The 15,166-nt window shown below is 37.0% G+C and overlaps 2 protein-coding genes across 2 annotated transcripts; both read left to right on the top strand.

The window, feature by feature from the left end:
* The first annotated feature begins 28 nt into the window (after positions 1–28).
* Positions 29–6,498, top strand: dhrs13a.1 (dehydrogenase/reductase (SDR family) member 13a, tandem duplicate 1). Its single transcript, XM_007244766.4, has 5 exons — positions 29–462; positions 1,501–1,619; positions 2,458–2,581; positions 3,294–3,620; positions 5,074–6,498. Exons 1-5 carry the CDS (start codon positions 336–338, stop codon positions 5,331–5,333), a joined length of 957 nt encoding a protein of 318 aa, XP_007244828.1. The 5' UTR covers positions 29–335; the 3' UTR covers positions 5,334–6,498.
* Positions 6,499–7,464: 966 nt separating this feature from the next.
* On the top strand, positions 7,465–14,135 carry LOC103022849 (dehydrogenase/reductase SDR family member 13). Its single transcript, XM_007244764.4, has 5 exons — positions 7,465–7,748; positions 9,919–10,037; positions 10,131–10,254; positions 11,549–11,875; positions 13,623–14,135. Exons 1-5 carry the CDS (start codon positions 7,622–7,624, stop codon positions 13,880–13,882), a joined length of 957 nt encoding a protein of 318 aa, XP_007244826.2. The 5' UTR covers positions 7,465–7,621; the 3' UTR covers positions 13,883–14,135.
* The last annotated feature ends 1,031 nt before the right edge of the window (positions 14,136–15,166 follow it).

The following is a 15,166-nucleotide window of genomic DNA, read 5'->3' as shown; positions in this document are numbered from 1 at the left end:
AAAGATGCATTGGTATATACACATAACATTCTTCTAATTCTCAGTCCCACCTTAAATCCAGCAGTAGATTGGGACGAACGTCAGCCCTTCACCCACACAGTTTTTAATGGTATGCAGGATGTGACAACAGCCATAATACAGCGTATACAACTGTCTGATTGCATAACTTCAGGGCGTGTGATATAGTGGTGGGAGTGCAAATCTCGGCAATTCAACTTTATACGCTTTTATACTTTTATATCACTCTCTCACTCTCTCTGTTCGGCTATAACTCCCAGTCTGGACTGTGAGCTGCTGCAGGGCTGTGTGAGATTGAGTGGCTCTACACCGCGGAGATGTTGACTCTGCTGGCCGTCTGTGGAGCTCTGCTCGCCGGGTATCTGCTGCTCTGGGTGACGGTGCTCCGGATGCCGCGGTGTAAAAGCAAGGTCCAGCTGCACGGAAAGACGGTGGTGATCACCGGTAAGTGTGGAGAGACTTCTCTGCTGAGTTAACGCTTCAGGTGTTCTGGATTTGGATCTGGAGTTGAACAACGAGGCGGTGTTATGTCGAATTCCGCTACTCGTCCATATGTGTTGCTTAATGCACTGCGCATGCGCTGACCCACATTTGTCTTTTTTGTTTGTTTTTGTATTTTGTATTATTTGTGTCATGATAATTCTGGTTTTATTGATTGGGTGCATTAAACAACCTGATTTCTCTGTCATAAATTGCTTGAGTGTTAAAAGTGTAAATGGAAATTAAAATTACGAATAATAATAATAATAAAAAAAAAACTATAATGAGCAATTAAATAAAAACATACTTAAAGAAACTGGTTCTAACCAGCGGATAATAGCAAGCAGGGTTGCATAACGCATGCAATGTGGATTTAACCCAAAGTTAGTTTCTTTTTGTCTATTATTTAATGAGATATTGCGAATTCAAAGCTTTATTGCCGTCTATCAAAGCTAAGCTTAATCAGTGCAGTTTAAATTTTCTTGCTCTAACGACGGTAAACAACCAACAACATTATAACCAAAATCCGCTTTATAACAGCATTACATGTGGCAGTGTTTCGAGCTGCACTGTGAGGGACCATGGCTCAATTACCACTACCCTACAAAACGAGAAATGAACAAACACCTTTTAAACGTTCTCAAAATGTTACCTCAAATATCTCAAACCAGCAGTACATTATTCCAACATATACTTATTAAGTACTGCAAGGATTTTTACTGTATTTATTCACCCAGCACACCGCCGCCCCCCTTCGCACTAAGAGCTGCTCTGTTAGGGACCGTCGCACAATTACCACTACCGCACAAAACGAGAAACTTTCTTTCTTTAAACGATACTTTCAGTTAAACAGTAGAAGGTGTAATATTTAGATTAGTCAATTTATTTATTTTATACTACATTATTACTATTTATTATTAATAGATGTATTACTATTATTATTATTATTATAACTACAGTCTAATTAATAAAGTTATTTAATGTTTTTTTGCTCTTATTCAGGTTCAAACACTGGAATTGGGAAAGCCACAGCTCTGAATCTCGCCAAACGAGGAGCGAGAGTGATCCTGGCCTGCAGAGACCAGCGGAGAGCTGAAGCTGCTGTGAGCGATATAAAGAAGGTACAACTGATAAAGCCCGACACGTAGTCAGAAATTAATTATAACATTTCAGATAACTCATGCCCTTTTCCCTGATTACAAAGATCATTGAATAGACAGATATTTGGTGGTATTGCATCATTTAATGCTGATGATGGCATGACTATAATCTTTTAAACAACCTTTATACAACATTGCAAATGTTTTAAAGGTTAAAATGGTTTTAAAGGTTTTGATTGGTAATTAAATAATTCAGTTAATTTTTATTTTATTACTTAAATGTCTCTTCCACACTGTACGAACACTGTACAAGATATATATATATATACACATATATACATATGTATAATAAATAAATTCTATATATATATATATATATATATATATATTCCCACTTTGAATATGGAAGCTGTGTTTATGTTTTTACCTGCTTCTTGAGGAAAAAAAATGGTCTAGCAGAGTAGTCAATTTTCTATTATAAATAGCATTATTTTATACCAAGTTAAATGCACATAGATTACATAATAAAATAATGTATAAAATGAACCATTAATAGTGTCTGCAGTGTTACAAATACAGAATTATGCATCATCCAATACAGATTCAGTGTTTTTTCAGCTATGTTAAAAGGCTGATGGCTACTGCAAATCAGGAACTCGGGTATCAAAATGATCTCAGAAATTCTTATTATAAATTGAGTTGAGGGCACGTTTATGTGTAACTTCCATGATGGAAACTCTGCTTGGACGAAGGCCACAAATATATATAGAAATACACCAGCACTGTAAATAGTTTAAAACACCACTGTAAAACACTAAATGTGAATATTCTAATGATGTGGCGTCTCCTTTTTACACAGGAAACTGGAAACAATGAGGTTCTGTATATGCATCTGGACCTTGCAGATCTTCAGTCCGTGCGAACATTTGCTGAGAACTTCCTCAAAACAGAGGCCAGACTGGACATACTCATCAACAATGCTGGTGATTTCTCTTTTGCTACGTTCCCATTACAAGCCACATTGCTCAAATCTGATTTTTTGCTTAGGTCGGATTTGGTTCACATGGATCTTGACGGTTCACATTTACAAATGTAAGTGAATAATGTATATGTGAATAATGTGTATAATGTGAACGAATCTGTCCCTGAAATACCTCACATGCTCACATTGATACCTGTATAAATGTCGCCTAATTTACCACCAACAAAAAAACAAATATTTAAGAGACTTGTAGCTTTCTAAAGGGAAATGGATGAGTTAGCAGCTCATATGTGGAGCATCTTTTGTTGGAGTGGAGAGTAAACAGCTGGTTTGAAGTTCATGCCCAGGTCGAGGAGGAGAAAAAAGGCCAGGTTGTTTGCTTTTGCTGTTTTTGCAGGTATATCCATAGAGATGTGGGTACGAGAGAGAAGCATGTAGCGCTAATGCTAATGCGTAAAAGCAAAAATATGCATGAATTCCGAGAATGTCCATGGATTGGATACGTATCAGATTTAGGACAACATATGAAAGTGTCTAAAATTAGATTTGGCATATTCACACAGCCATGAAAAAATCAGATTTGAGACACTTCAGCCTGTTAATGTGAATGTAGCCTTTGTTTTGTTCCTGTGACCTTCAGAATATTATTCTAGATTAATAGAACTCAAGTTTTTGACTCATGCCAGTTTTTAAATATCTTTGTCTGAATGTAGGACTTGTGGTAAAAGGAAGGACGAAGGAAGGTTTTGGAATGATCTTTGGCGTCAATCACCTCGGTCACTTCTTGCTGACCCTTCTATTGCTGGACCGACTGAAGGAGGGCGGTCCCAGTAGAGTGATCAATGTATCCTCAGATGGTCAAAAGCTTGGGAAAATCGACTTTGACTGCATCAACACCCACAAAAGGCTGCGCACCGGAGAATCTGCTTTGGCTCTGTTATTGAATTACTGTGACAGCAAGCTCTGCAATGTTCTATTCACCCACGAGCTGGCCAAGAGACTCCAGGGCACAAACGTCACCTGCTACAGTCTTCATCCAGGTCTGTGCACAGCAAACATCTTTATTTAGGCATAAAATGATACATAAATGTTCACTGTGGGTCTCTGCTCAAACTCTGCTTTTTTCAGCTGATTTTTTTCAGACCTGAAAAAGTTTTTGATAAAAAAAAAATAAAATCTCTTAAATGATTAGTTGGAAGGTTGGATGATGGTAATAGTGGAGTTTGTACTCTTATTAAATGACAGAGACACCAGATTAGGAGTTCACAGTACACTCCTACACAGCATCCTCTTGTCTCTATCATTGTTGTTATCCTGTTCTACCCACGCTCACGTGTGCTTAGTATCCTCACGTGGCACGTTCACTAATAGTTGATTCTGCGGTGCGTTCAATATCACTCCAATAAACATTACTGCAGACATTACAGTAATGTAAAGAACTGAGCCTGATAGATACACCCTTTTTTTACAGTCTTGAGCCAAATCAACCATTTCTGACCTTTTGAGGCACTAATTCTAAAAAACCTCTGCAAATGCCCTGTGGTATTTCGAGGGTGCAGCTGATGTATCCTTCCAGCTCACACAGCACCACAAAAATGCTGGGAAATGAAGAGCCTTCAGAGAAGAATTGTTTTTTTCTGACTTCAATAATTGGAACCAATAGGCTAGTCAGAAGGAGAATTCATGGAACCCCTCCCAAGATCCCGTTCACTGTATGCGATCCATCACACCTGCACACGTCATGTCACACTCCAGCAAGAACATAGCACTATGAAGATGATCGTTTTTCCACCCATTCCTATCTCTTTATTAAGGCGTTTTTTACTGGTCGTGTCCCAATTCACTAGTCGGGCCAGTGGTAGTATATTGGACAGCGACCCTGATGACGTGGGTTCGATCCCACATAAGGAGCGGTGTGTTTATTTATTTATTTTTTCCTTTCTTCTTGGGTTTACCTGCCTTGAATTCAACTGTTCTGCAATTGGGTTCAACAACCCTCTGGGCTGGAGAGCTACTAGTCTGTAGCACTCCATCCCATTACACTTTTACTCATTTTCCAAAATCCAGATTTTTTTTTTTGTGGCCCGCCATGTAATGGCTTGGAAAATATCTGGCCTGTGACCAAACTTGATTGCTGACCCTTAGTCTAAAATAAAGAGTAGACCCTAACACGCACCACTAATAATGCTACTACTACTAATTATAATACTATAATCAACAGTATTAACTTTATCTGTGAGTGGTCATATTGGATTGGCTGATATGTGACAAAAAATTGTATCACAATGTTTAAGGACTCAATACAACAATACATTATATGCATCATAGTATTTTTAGCTCTGTCAACAAGCTTGATATCAACAGTATTCTCCACAATACGGAAATGTCATTAAATATCGTCATACTGCACACCATAGAGTCAAATAAATTGTTTTGTTTTTATTGTTTGTTATAAAATGCACTTACAGCATCTCACCTTTTATCTTTATTTAGGGGCTATAAAAACTGAGATAGGTCGTCAAGCCAACATATGGTGGAAGATGGTCCTGAGCCCCATCACCTTCTTGTTCTTTCTGGATGTGGAGTCAGGAGCCCAGACATCTCTGTACTGTGCTCTGCAGGAGGGAATCGAGCCCCTGAGCGGACGCTTCTTCTCCAAATGCGCTGTGAGGAACGTCTCGGCCAAGGCCAAAGACGACGCAGCTGCCAAGAAGCTTTGGGAACTGAGCGAAAGAATGTGTGGCCTAGCTTGACCTGATTTGAATGTGTGGATTTGTACTGTACATAGTGTTTTAATCAAATACCATTTCTAACATATTGGTTCCTAACTTGTTCTGTCAGTTTTCTAATCATTAAGCTATGTGTGGCAATTGTGAGAAGAGCATGTGAGGGAAGGGCGTGGTGCAGTGTAGTGGGGTGAGGTGAGGTATGTCTCTTTTTGTGCCTTGGAGCTGTTGAGTATGTGTTCTTTCATGAAGATGCATGTGTGAGGAGTTAAAGGCCTATAGCTAACAATGTCCCACTCCACCCAGGCAGGGCGTGAATGTTTCAATAGTCTATTACAGCTTTTAAATGCTACTAAATATAGTACATGTGTTTGTCTTTTAGCAAGCTTCTCTGAGATGACTTTACATTACATTACATTACATTTGGTGACGCTTTGGTCCAAAGCGAATTACAAATAATGATAGATACATTTAATAATAGAGGTCATAGAATTTCAAGACAAAAAACATTTTTGACAGAGCTTAAAGAAGGCCAAAGGTGAATAGTTGGATGGAGGAGGAAAGGAGAGGAAGAAGGAAACGAGGTAAGAAGTAGTTAGTTTTTTAGAGGTGTTAGGAGAGTTGGTGATTTTTGAAGAGCTCTGTCTTCAGGAGTTTCTTAAAGATAGTGAGAGGGATGCTCCTGATCTGGTAGTGGAAGGTAGTTTGTTCCACCATTGGGGAACACTGTATGAAAACAGTCTGGATTGTTTTGTGTGAACGTTTGGCCTTTGGCCTGGTGGTTACGTAAGCCTTTAGGAACGAGTGCAGGTAGAAAGGAGCCTGTTCTGTCATCACCTTGTTGGCAATTGTAAGAGCTTTGAATTTCATGCGAGCAGATTTACTGAACAGAAGGCAAAAGGCTAAATCATATCAAAGTTACATTGTTTTTATTTAATAAAAATATTTTTTAAAACATTTTTGCTGATTCCTAGCTGTTACCCACAAATCAAAATGAAGATCTTCAGTATTGCATGAATGGACAGTTTTTTGGGGTATTTTTTCGCATTAATGACAAAAAAGCTCAAAAACTTTACCTATAACCCTTAGTTAACCATATTTTCTGTGTGTATTAGACTGTTAAACAAATTTACCTTACAGGTAACTTTGTAAAGAGGCCACTGTTATAGAATAATAAATACATTTTAAGGAATTCCAGAGGTTGTCTCATTTGTCAGTATCTATCTAAAGTGCTTGGCAGTGATTGACTCATTGCTGTGGTGCATTTCTCTGAAAAATAACAGGTACATGAAGTCACTAGAGTTTGCTCAGTCTCAGCCAAGTCACTAAACAAAATTCCTATAATTCCTAGAAGCATATGAGGTGTGAGTCATGTGAGGGCTGTGAGCTTGCTTTGGATTGAATGTATTCATTGACATTTCTTTCATTGTGTTTCTTCATTAAGGCCATTCATTTAATTGTCAGTTGAGTTATACACAATTTGGGGGTTTTAAGAAATCTAAAATTTGTTCAGTAGTAGCTTTGAATAGTAAATAAAATGGCTACAGTACACAAGTACACAAATTAAGTAAATAAAAAGGACGATATATTAGCATTGTAGAGCTTGTGATCAATGGGTTATACAGAACCAGTTTATAGATAAATTTAGAAATTGATACAGTTGTCTTTAAATCAGTTTAAATCAAGGCTGTTGGTATTATTCGAGAATATCAATAACCCTGGTTTTTAATCGCAGTTTACATGCATCTTGGCATGTTCTCCTCCACCAGTCTTACACACTGCTTTTGGATAACTTTATTCCTTTACTACTGGTGCAAAAATATTCCAGAGGTTTTCAAATTTCAAAGAAAATCATATTTTTTCCCCAAAGCTGTCTATATATATTAAATTCATTTATAAGATATTATTGAGGTCATGTCTATTTACTGTATGATGAGTCAATAATGTAATAATTGTGAAACTTTAGATTATTGACTTTTTAAAAAATAACAAAGCATTTTTTTATTATTTTATGTGTCTCCTTTTTGGTTACTGTCTATAGTCTGATGTTTTAGTTACAGAATGTCTTAATAGTGACTGTATGACGCAAAGGTCTATCGTCATTAGTTCTCTGTTAGCACTTAAAGTGACACAGTGAGAGACCGGTTAGGCCGCTGTGAGGAGTGTGAGACTTAAATTGACCCAGAGAAAGAGATAAACCAGTTTAACAGGACTCTCTACCAGTACAAAAGCCCCAGTTTCCCTCTCAGTCACCTCAGTCATAGCTTTTCCACCAGCCTGAAGAAGATCAACCTTCCCCCGGTCCTGCTGTCACCATGATTCACCTGCTCGCTGCTGTGGTCGTCCTGGGGGCTGTTTATGTTCTTCTGGTGGAAACTCTGTTTAAGAAATCTAAATGTAAAGGGCAGAGAGACATGACTGGAAAAAATGTCATAATTACAGGTAAGTCTCAACTAAATTATGGGCTTAGTTTTTTTAACAGGCTTATATGTGAGGAAGAGATGCTGCTACTTTAATGTTATTATAATTCAATTATAATTTAATTCAGCTTGTTACCAAGTTTAAAATGTTTAAACTACTAAGTGTGTTCAGACTGGGTCTCAGTTTGGTTGTAGGGATGAATGAAGAGGTTTAAGTTAACAAGCTTCATTACATTTACGAAATAAAATTTCTAAAAAGTTCCACCTTAAATAGTGTAGTTAGCAGTCGAGTTGATTCAATCAATCAGCCACCTGAATTGACGTTAGAACTGTTTAAGGTGTATATTCAGTCTAAAACTGTAGATATATAATCTGGAGTAGCTATATAAGTTATGTTTTAAAACACATTCTAGCCTAGAATATGGTTAAAAACATTTTATTTTTATTTTTATTTGCTCTAGAGGATGATGTGGCTTAGGTTAGCTTCTTTTACTTTTAGAGGTAGGTAACCCAGGTCCAGAAAGCAAAAATCCACCCCAGAGTTTTGTACCAACTGCGTAAGCCGCCCAGGCAGTTGGTACAGAACCCTGGGTGGATTTTTACTTTACGGACCTGGGTTACCCACCTCTATGTACTTTCAGCTTTCAGCTGGAATTCCCGTTCCTCCTTAAATAAGGCAACAGCTGAGCGGTTCCAAGTTTTAACTTTTTAAGGCGAAACGGACTATCAATGGAGGAGAGCTTATTCTGTATTTCTCTAAACACATTATAGCCTAGAATATGCTTAAACAGTTTGTTTTTGGTGAAATTTGCAATGGCGGAGTAACGTTAATTATTTTAAAAATACTGGAATTTCCCATTTCAACCTTAAATATAGCAGTAGCTGAACGATTTTAATCGAGCTCCTGCACCATTTAAGGCGGAACGGACTATTAGTGGAGGAGAGTTCTAAGGTGGTTTTCAGTTTAACACAGTATAGCCTTAGGCTGTGTACGTCAGTTCGACATTAGGGAATTTAACGTTCCACCTTAAATAGTGCAGCAGTTGCGCAGTTTCTGTCAGGTGCCTGAATGCAATTCCTCATTATTTAGGGTAAAACATAATTAAAATACATGGGGGGAAAGAGTTGTTAATCAAGAGTTGTGTGTTATTCAGTCTAAAACTGTATAAACTGCAAACCAGTTGTCTTTTTCACTAAAACACATTCTAACCTAAAATTACGATTAAAACAAATTATTGTTGGTGCCATTCACAGTGTTTCCTGCATAATTATAATGTTTTAAAGCACTGACATGAAATGAACAAAAAAGTTTTTAATTATCACAAATTATGATGGTAGCAATAATAAATTACAGTCCTAAAAAAACACAGGAAACACAAATGTATGTTTTTAAACAGGGTTTAAATGCAGCTAAAACAGAAAGCTGCTTCCCAGAATCAGTCTAATGTGAAATAACCAACACTAAATGAAGGAAACCCCATCTAAAAAGGCTGAAAAAACAGCCCATTGTAAAAAAAAAAAAAAAAAGATGATTACACTGATTAAAACAGGTTTTCCAGGATTTAACTTCTATACAGGCTGCCACTGTTTTTGGCATTCCATGCTTGGGTGTGCTGTTTCCACCATTCTTTTCACACTTACTAGCTAAATAATTCCACTATGGCAAGATAAACATTTTATTGAGAGTGGTGGGAAATAGATAATTCTAGAGGAACCTAATGATTCACTATTCTTTTTTTATTCTTCACATTGGTGGTGGTAGGAGGCAGTGGTTGAAATGTCTATAGAGCCTTTTTATTTACTATCAAATCAACCTCTTCTGAACTTTTTATGTTTTTATGGTTTATGGTAAGACTGTGGTAAATAATTGCTTTAGAACATCCTCCATGTACCTCTCTATAATTAATGTTAGTTATATTATCATAAAAAAATGATAAATACCTGCACAACTTCAGAAAGGAAATCTCATCCACCTACACCCACTATCAGTTCTCACACCAACACCCATACTTTATCTGGCCTTGCCATGAGCACACCGCCCACTGTTCAGCCTCACTCACAAGATAACACCTCACAAAGTATACTGGTGTGTGTGATGTAAAGCCAAAAGTATTCACTAATACTTATGGACAGCTACTTGTTCTTGGTGGAGAAAACTGTGTAATTAATCGAAAGTTTCTTGCCTTTCTCAGGTGGAAATACAGGCATCGGAAAAGCCACTGCGATGGATCTTGCTGGTCGAGGAGCGAGAGTCATCTTGGCCTGCAGGAACCAGCAAAAAGCTGAGGCTGCCATCAGTGATATTGAGAAGGTAGGTAAAGAGAATTTGAGTGAATAAAATTCCTTCATGCTGGGATTAGTCCACTAAAGCTAAAGGGGGAAACTCTTACTTTGCTCCGATCAGATGACTGGGAGCACCAATGTTGCGTACATGCAGCTTGACCTGAGCAGTCTCAAATCTGTGCGTTCCTTTGCTGAGACCTACCTGAAAACGGAGTCGAGACTGGATCTTCTCATCAACAATGCAGGTAGGTGACATCTTCCATTTCTCCTTTTTTTTTTTTTTTTTTTTTTTTGGGGGCAACTTTTCAAGGTCCCAGTCTTTTATTAGGAAATAAAGAAATAAAGAAAGAACATTGCTTTATCAGCAGCTACTAGTGCTGCTCTGTAGGCGATCCTACCAGTCTGGTGTGATAGCAGAGGAGCAGTAAATTCATCAACCTCACTGCTGGTCCACCCCTAATTTCAGCTAAAATCAGCTGTTCACACACTTCTTGTTTGGAGACTTGACTTTCCCCATTCTACCTTAAATTATACAACAACCAAACCTTGCATTTACCATTTACGCTGGCAGACTATCATAAACTAGATCATAAACTATATTGTACCCTGAAATATCGTGACATATCACCAATCCCTAATTATCACATCAGGGTACTACTGCTGCTGTTTTTACCAAAAGAAAAAAATCACACTGTTCTCATTTCCCATTAGATATCCACAAGAGACAGATTATATTTGTCCAGTGTCATTTAATTTACTTTAATCCTGGATATATGGAGATATTTGGAGAGCAAATCTGATAAAATTCTTGTATTTTTTTTATATATCTCAGTTAGGGTATGCCATATCATATTGTATGCAATAATAAAATTAAATTTTCATTTTGTTGCAGTAGTTTATTCTTAAAATATATATATATATATATATATATATATATATATATATATATATATATATATATATATATATTATTATTTTTTTTTTTTTTTTCATTCCACATTTTGTCATTTTGCCAAGAGTATCATTACCACAAAAATACCATGAAATATTGTGATATTATTTTAGGGTCATATCGCCCACCCCTAACGTGTGGGCTATTGGATATGAATGAATTACGGTAGGAATCAACTGTTCAAAGAGCAGAAGCTGAGGACCTCAGACCCCCATGTCTGCAATTGCTCTGAAGAATTTGATTGTTTATCGCTCTGATGCCAAATTGTCGTCGCTACAAATTGCATATTTCCTCAGGAAGTGTCTAGAAAATCACTAGTGATTTTTTTTAAATGCTTGTTATCATTGAAAGAGCCATAATACATAGAACTATATTTTTACTAAACATATGTATATACATATGCAATGTTTATTATATTTTTAATGAAGAAAATATATTACATTTGTTGTTGTTTTTTGGTTGCACACCCTACCCTGAGGCATAAACACGTAAACCAGGGGAATAAAGTTAAGTAGAAGGTGTAGGTGGTGAAATAGGATGATTGTATGTTGCTGAACTGATGATACATTCTGCATCATGATCTTCAGGTCTTGTAGCAGACGGTAGAACGGAGGATGGCTTCGGAATAGAGTTTGGTGTGAATCATCTCGGCCATTTCCTGCTGACCTGTCTCCTGCTGGACAGACTGAAGGAAAGCCCGGGAGCCCGTGTGATCACCCTCTCCTCCATGGCTTATCAGTGGGGAACAATTGACTTTGATGCTCTGGCTGCTAATAAAGATCTGGGCACTGGCAGATACAGCTGGCAGTTCTTCCACGCCTACTGCAACAGCAAGCTCTGCAACGTCCTCTTCACACATGAGCTCGCCAAGAGACTGAAGGGCACCAACGTCACCTGCTACAGTGTTCACCCAGGTAAGCTCTCGACACATCAGCTCTGATAAACCATTAACACATAAATGAATAAAATTAATACAGTACCAGATTATTAACATTCTAACTTAAATTATAGTGGAAATAATATACATGGTTATTGGAACAGATGGCTGATTAAGGTCTTCAGTGCTTTTATTTTACATGTTTTTAACAATTGATTCAACAAAAACAAGATTACTGTTACAGAGAAAATCTAACAGTTATTTATATTTAGTTTTATATGACTATACTTTATAAAGGATTATATTAGATATAGTGAAAAATGTATAAAGTGGAAATATTTAAGTGCAGCAGCTTAACATCCTGCAATGCTATTATATCTGTCTAAACTGGCATGATTTTGATAGCAGCACACATCTAGAAATGAATGTGGTAATGTTAAGATTTGTAAAATTAATTAGGAATTAAGGAAGGAATGGTATGTAGGGGTGGGCGATATGGCTCTAAAATAATATCACAATATTTCAGGGTATTTTTGTGATAACGATATACTTGGCGATATAGGAAAACTAAAATAATTAATTCATTTCAGGAATATAGTATAATAGTATAACAGTATAATCATAGTGTGGCAAAATAAATAATATAGCATAAAATAATATAATGCAGCAAATAATATTGCAGAATATTTAGTGCATGCATATAAACTGCAAACTAAAACAATTATACAATAAATACACCTAAAACTTCACAGTAAATAATAGACTACTTTTAAGACAGAACAGCCCTATTATCACGATATGGATTTTTAATATCATGATATTTCTGTCATGATATACTGTATACGATATAATATTGCCCACCCCTAATGGTATGGTAATTTGCATTCAGTCTAGTGCACTTATTGTGATTTTGAGATCAAGAAAGATAGAAATATTTATATTTTCCAAATCTGCAAGTCTGCATAGATCTTCTATTCTCAGTTTCTCCATAGCCTCTTTGTGCTGTGATTAGTTTTGGGAAAACCAAGCATCCTAGGGTAGTGTTAAAAAGCGTAAAATAGGCTTTAAAAAAATAACCGCTCCTGAAACAGCGTGGTATAAATCAATACCACAGGACATACTCCAACTCTTGTTAGTTTTTCTAAAAAGCCATGAAATCATGCAAAGTCTGGCATCCCAAAGGCTGGAGGCTGCTGTAGAATAATGCTCCCCTACCTTCCTTTAGACAGCTAACTTCTTGCTTGTTTTAGGTCTAAACTGAACTTGACCTACAGATTATTTATATTTACAGATTAGCCTGTTGTTTCTGTTTTAAGGTTATTTCCGCTATGCCCTCAATCTCTCTTTCTGTTTTTTCTATCGCTTTAAAAAAAGAGATAGAAACAGCTGAATGTGTGATTTATAATGCCCTTTAAATTCCCAGAAGATGTTGAGTGAGAAAATATGTAATCTGTTGTGTTTGGGAACGTTTGGTGACCAAGATAAGTGTGAACTAAGTGATTAAGCACTCCCCCTTTTGTGTTTCTGTCCTCTGCTCTTTGTGTAAATGTTTATAATCAACATTATCGATTATGTCGACTAATCGTTGGAGCCCTGTACCATTCAGCCAATCAATGACTTCAAAAGGGTTGGATCCAAAGTCCTCCAGAAAGGCAGCTTCTTCCCTTCGCACGCTGACTTTATTATAATAGGATGTACTTTGATTAGTTTTCAAAAGACGTAAAATGATTCTAAATGATAAATTTTATGAATTTCTAATTATATATACATTTATATTTGAACAGGTGTTGTGAAAACCGAGCTCTCCCGTCACGTCAGTCTCTGGCAGAAGGTGTTTATCGAGCCGGTGGCCTGGCTGCTGTTCCTGGACCCAACGACCGGCGCTCAGACCACGCTCCACTGTGCCCTACAGGAGGGTATCGAGGCTCTCAGCGGCCGCTATTTCTCCTGCTGTGCTGTACAGGAAGTGAGTGCCCGGGCTAAAGACGACGCAGTGGCCAAGAAGCTGTGGGACGTGAGCATGAGGTTATCTGGACTCTCCTAAACCCAACAGGACTGTTAAATCCACAGCCTCAGAGACTGCAGCCTGGAGGCGCTCACTCGGATGGATGTGATTTGATAAATGTGTAATATAAAAGTACAAGAATGTGATGGCTACGGTACGTTGTAAGATATAAACGCACAATGAAATGTATTATCTTTGTGATTTTTGATATTACGAATATTGTGTTGGTGTTTTTGAGAGATTTAAGTTATTTTTAAAATATTGTAATAAAATATGCACTGTGTTTAACGTATTTCTTGATGTGTTGTCCTCAGAACTGATGACAAATGGTTAAAATGGTATCTATTGTAATGAAGATTATACTGTGTAAAGTGTAATTTAAAGAGTATACAAGCGAGCCCAAAATGATAGATAATAATACTCTAGATTATTCTTTTTAATTTTCCAGAATTGAGAATTTGAAAAGAGCCAGTGGAACATTACTCTAATCGAGCTATTCACTGTATACCTGTAACTCTGCCTCTTCACAACTTTACAACTGATGCTCTCAAACACATTAAGAGAGGCAAGAAATTCAAGTAATTAACTCTTGAAGAGTTTAGCACAGCTGTTAACTGAAAGCCTGAATTTCATATGACTCTACCTCATTAAAAAAATCTAAGCCTAGATCTAAGCAAGAGACGCTACTTTGAAAAATCTAAAATATAAAACATATTCTGGTTTGTTTTATACTTTTTTTATTGTTTACTAAATAATTCCAGTTGATTTTCTTTATAGTTTGAATGATTTTAGTATTAATGAAAAAAATGTTGAAACCAAACCTTTGATTGTTCCTGTAATCAACTTTAACACTTTTTATTATATACTAGGTTATATAAATCATCATACTCAAGACCAGTTAGTACTACTAATTAATATTTAATTGGGACACACCCCTCCTAACACGATGCTTGTTAATTCTGGACGGTAAAACAGTGGATTAGGCAGGACTGGCTAAGTTTGTAGTGGGCAGGTATTCAGGAACCTCTTGGTCTGGGTCCTACTATAAGGTTAAAATACACTTAGAGCAGAATTACTTCTCAGTAAATCTAGATGGCTATGTGTCGTTTTCTCCTGTTTTTGTCACGCTTGAGAAATCCAGGTCAAGTTCAGAAATAACCCAGATTCCTGTCTGACACTCTGCTACACACTGCTTATCTCTTAAACTGATTCTACAGGCATTTCCAGTTTTCCTGAGCAGATCCTTCAGCGTCCAGCCGAACATCCTCATTCTGAAGCGGTGCTGAACTGCACGTCTCTACCATGTGCACCGTCGGGAGTTCA

The sequence above is a fragment of the Astyanax mexicanus genome, chromosome 20 (genome assembly GCF_023375975.1).
Source record: "Astyanax mexicanus isolate ESR-SI-001 chromosome 20, AstMex3_surface, whole genome shotgun sequence".
Classification (NCBI taxonomy): Eukaryota; Metazoa; Chordata; class Actinopteri; order Characiformes; family Acestrorhamphidae; genus Astyanax; species Astyanax mexicanus.
The sequence above is the reverse complement of the archived record's forward strand: the minus strand, read 5'-3'. Positions and strand labels throughout refer to the sequence as shown.

Bases quoted from the DNA above. Each gene is read 5' to 3' on its own strand.
- LOC103022849 (XM_007244764.4), top strand. From the start codon at position 7,622: ATGATTCACCTGCTCGCTGCTGTGGTCGTCCTGGGGGCTGTTTATGTT. The intron at 10,038-10,130 runs GTAGGTAAAGAG...TGCTCCGATCAG, and splicing joins CCATCAGTGATATTGAGAAG to ATGACTGGGAGCACCAATGT. The intron at 10,255-11,548 runs GTAGGTGACATC...CATGATCTTCAG, and splicing joins TCTTCTCATCAACAATGCAG to GTCTTGTAGCAGACGGTAGA.
- dhrs13a.1 (XM_007244766.4), top strand. From the start codon at position 336: ATGTTGACTCTGCTGGCCGTCTGTGGAGCTCTGCTCGCCGGGTATCTG. The intron at 1,620-2,457 runs GTACAACTGATA...CTTTTTACACAG, and splicing joins CTGTGAGCGATATAAAGAAG to GAAACTGGAAACAATGAGGT. The intron at 2,582-3,293 runs GTGATTTCTCTT...GTCTGAATGTAG, and splicing joins CATACTCATCAACAATGCTG to GACTTGTGGTAAAAGGAAGG.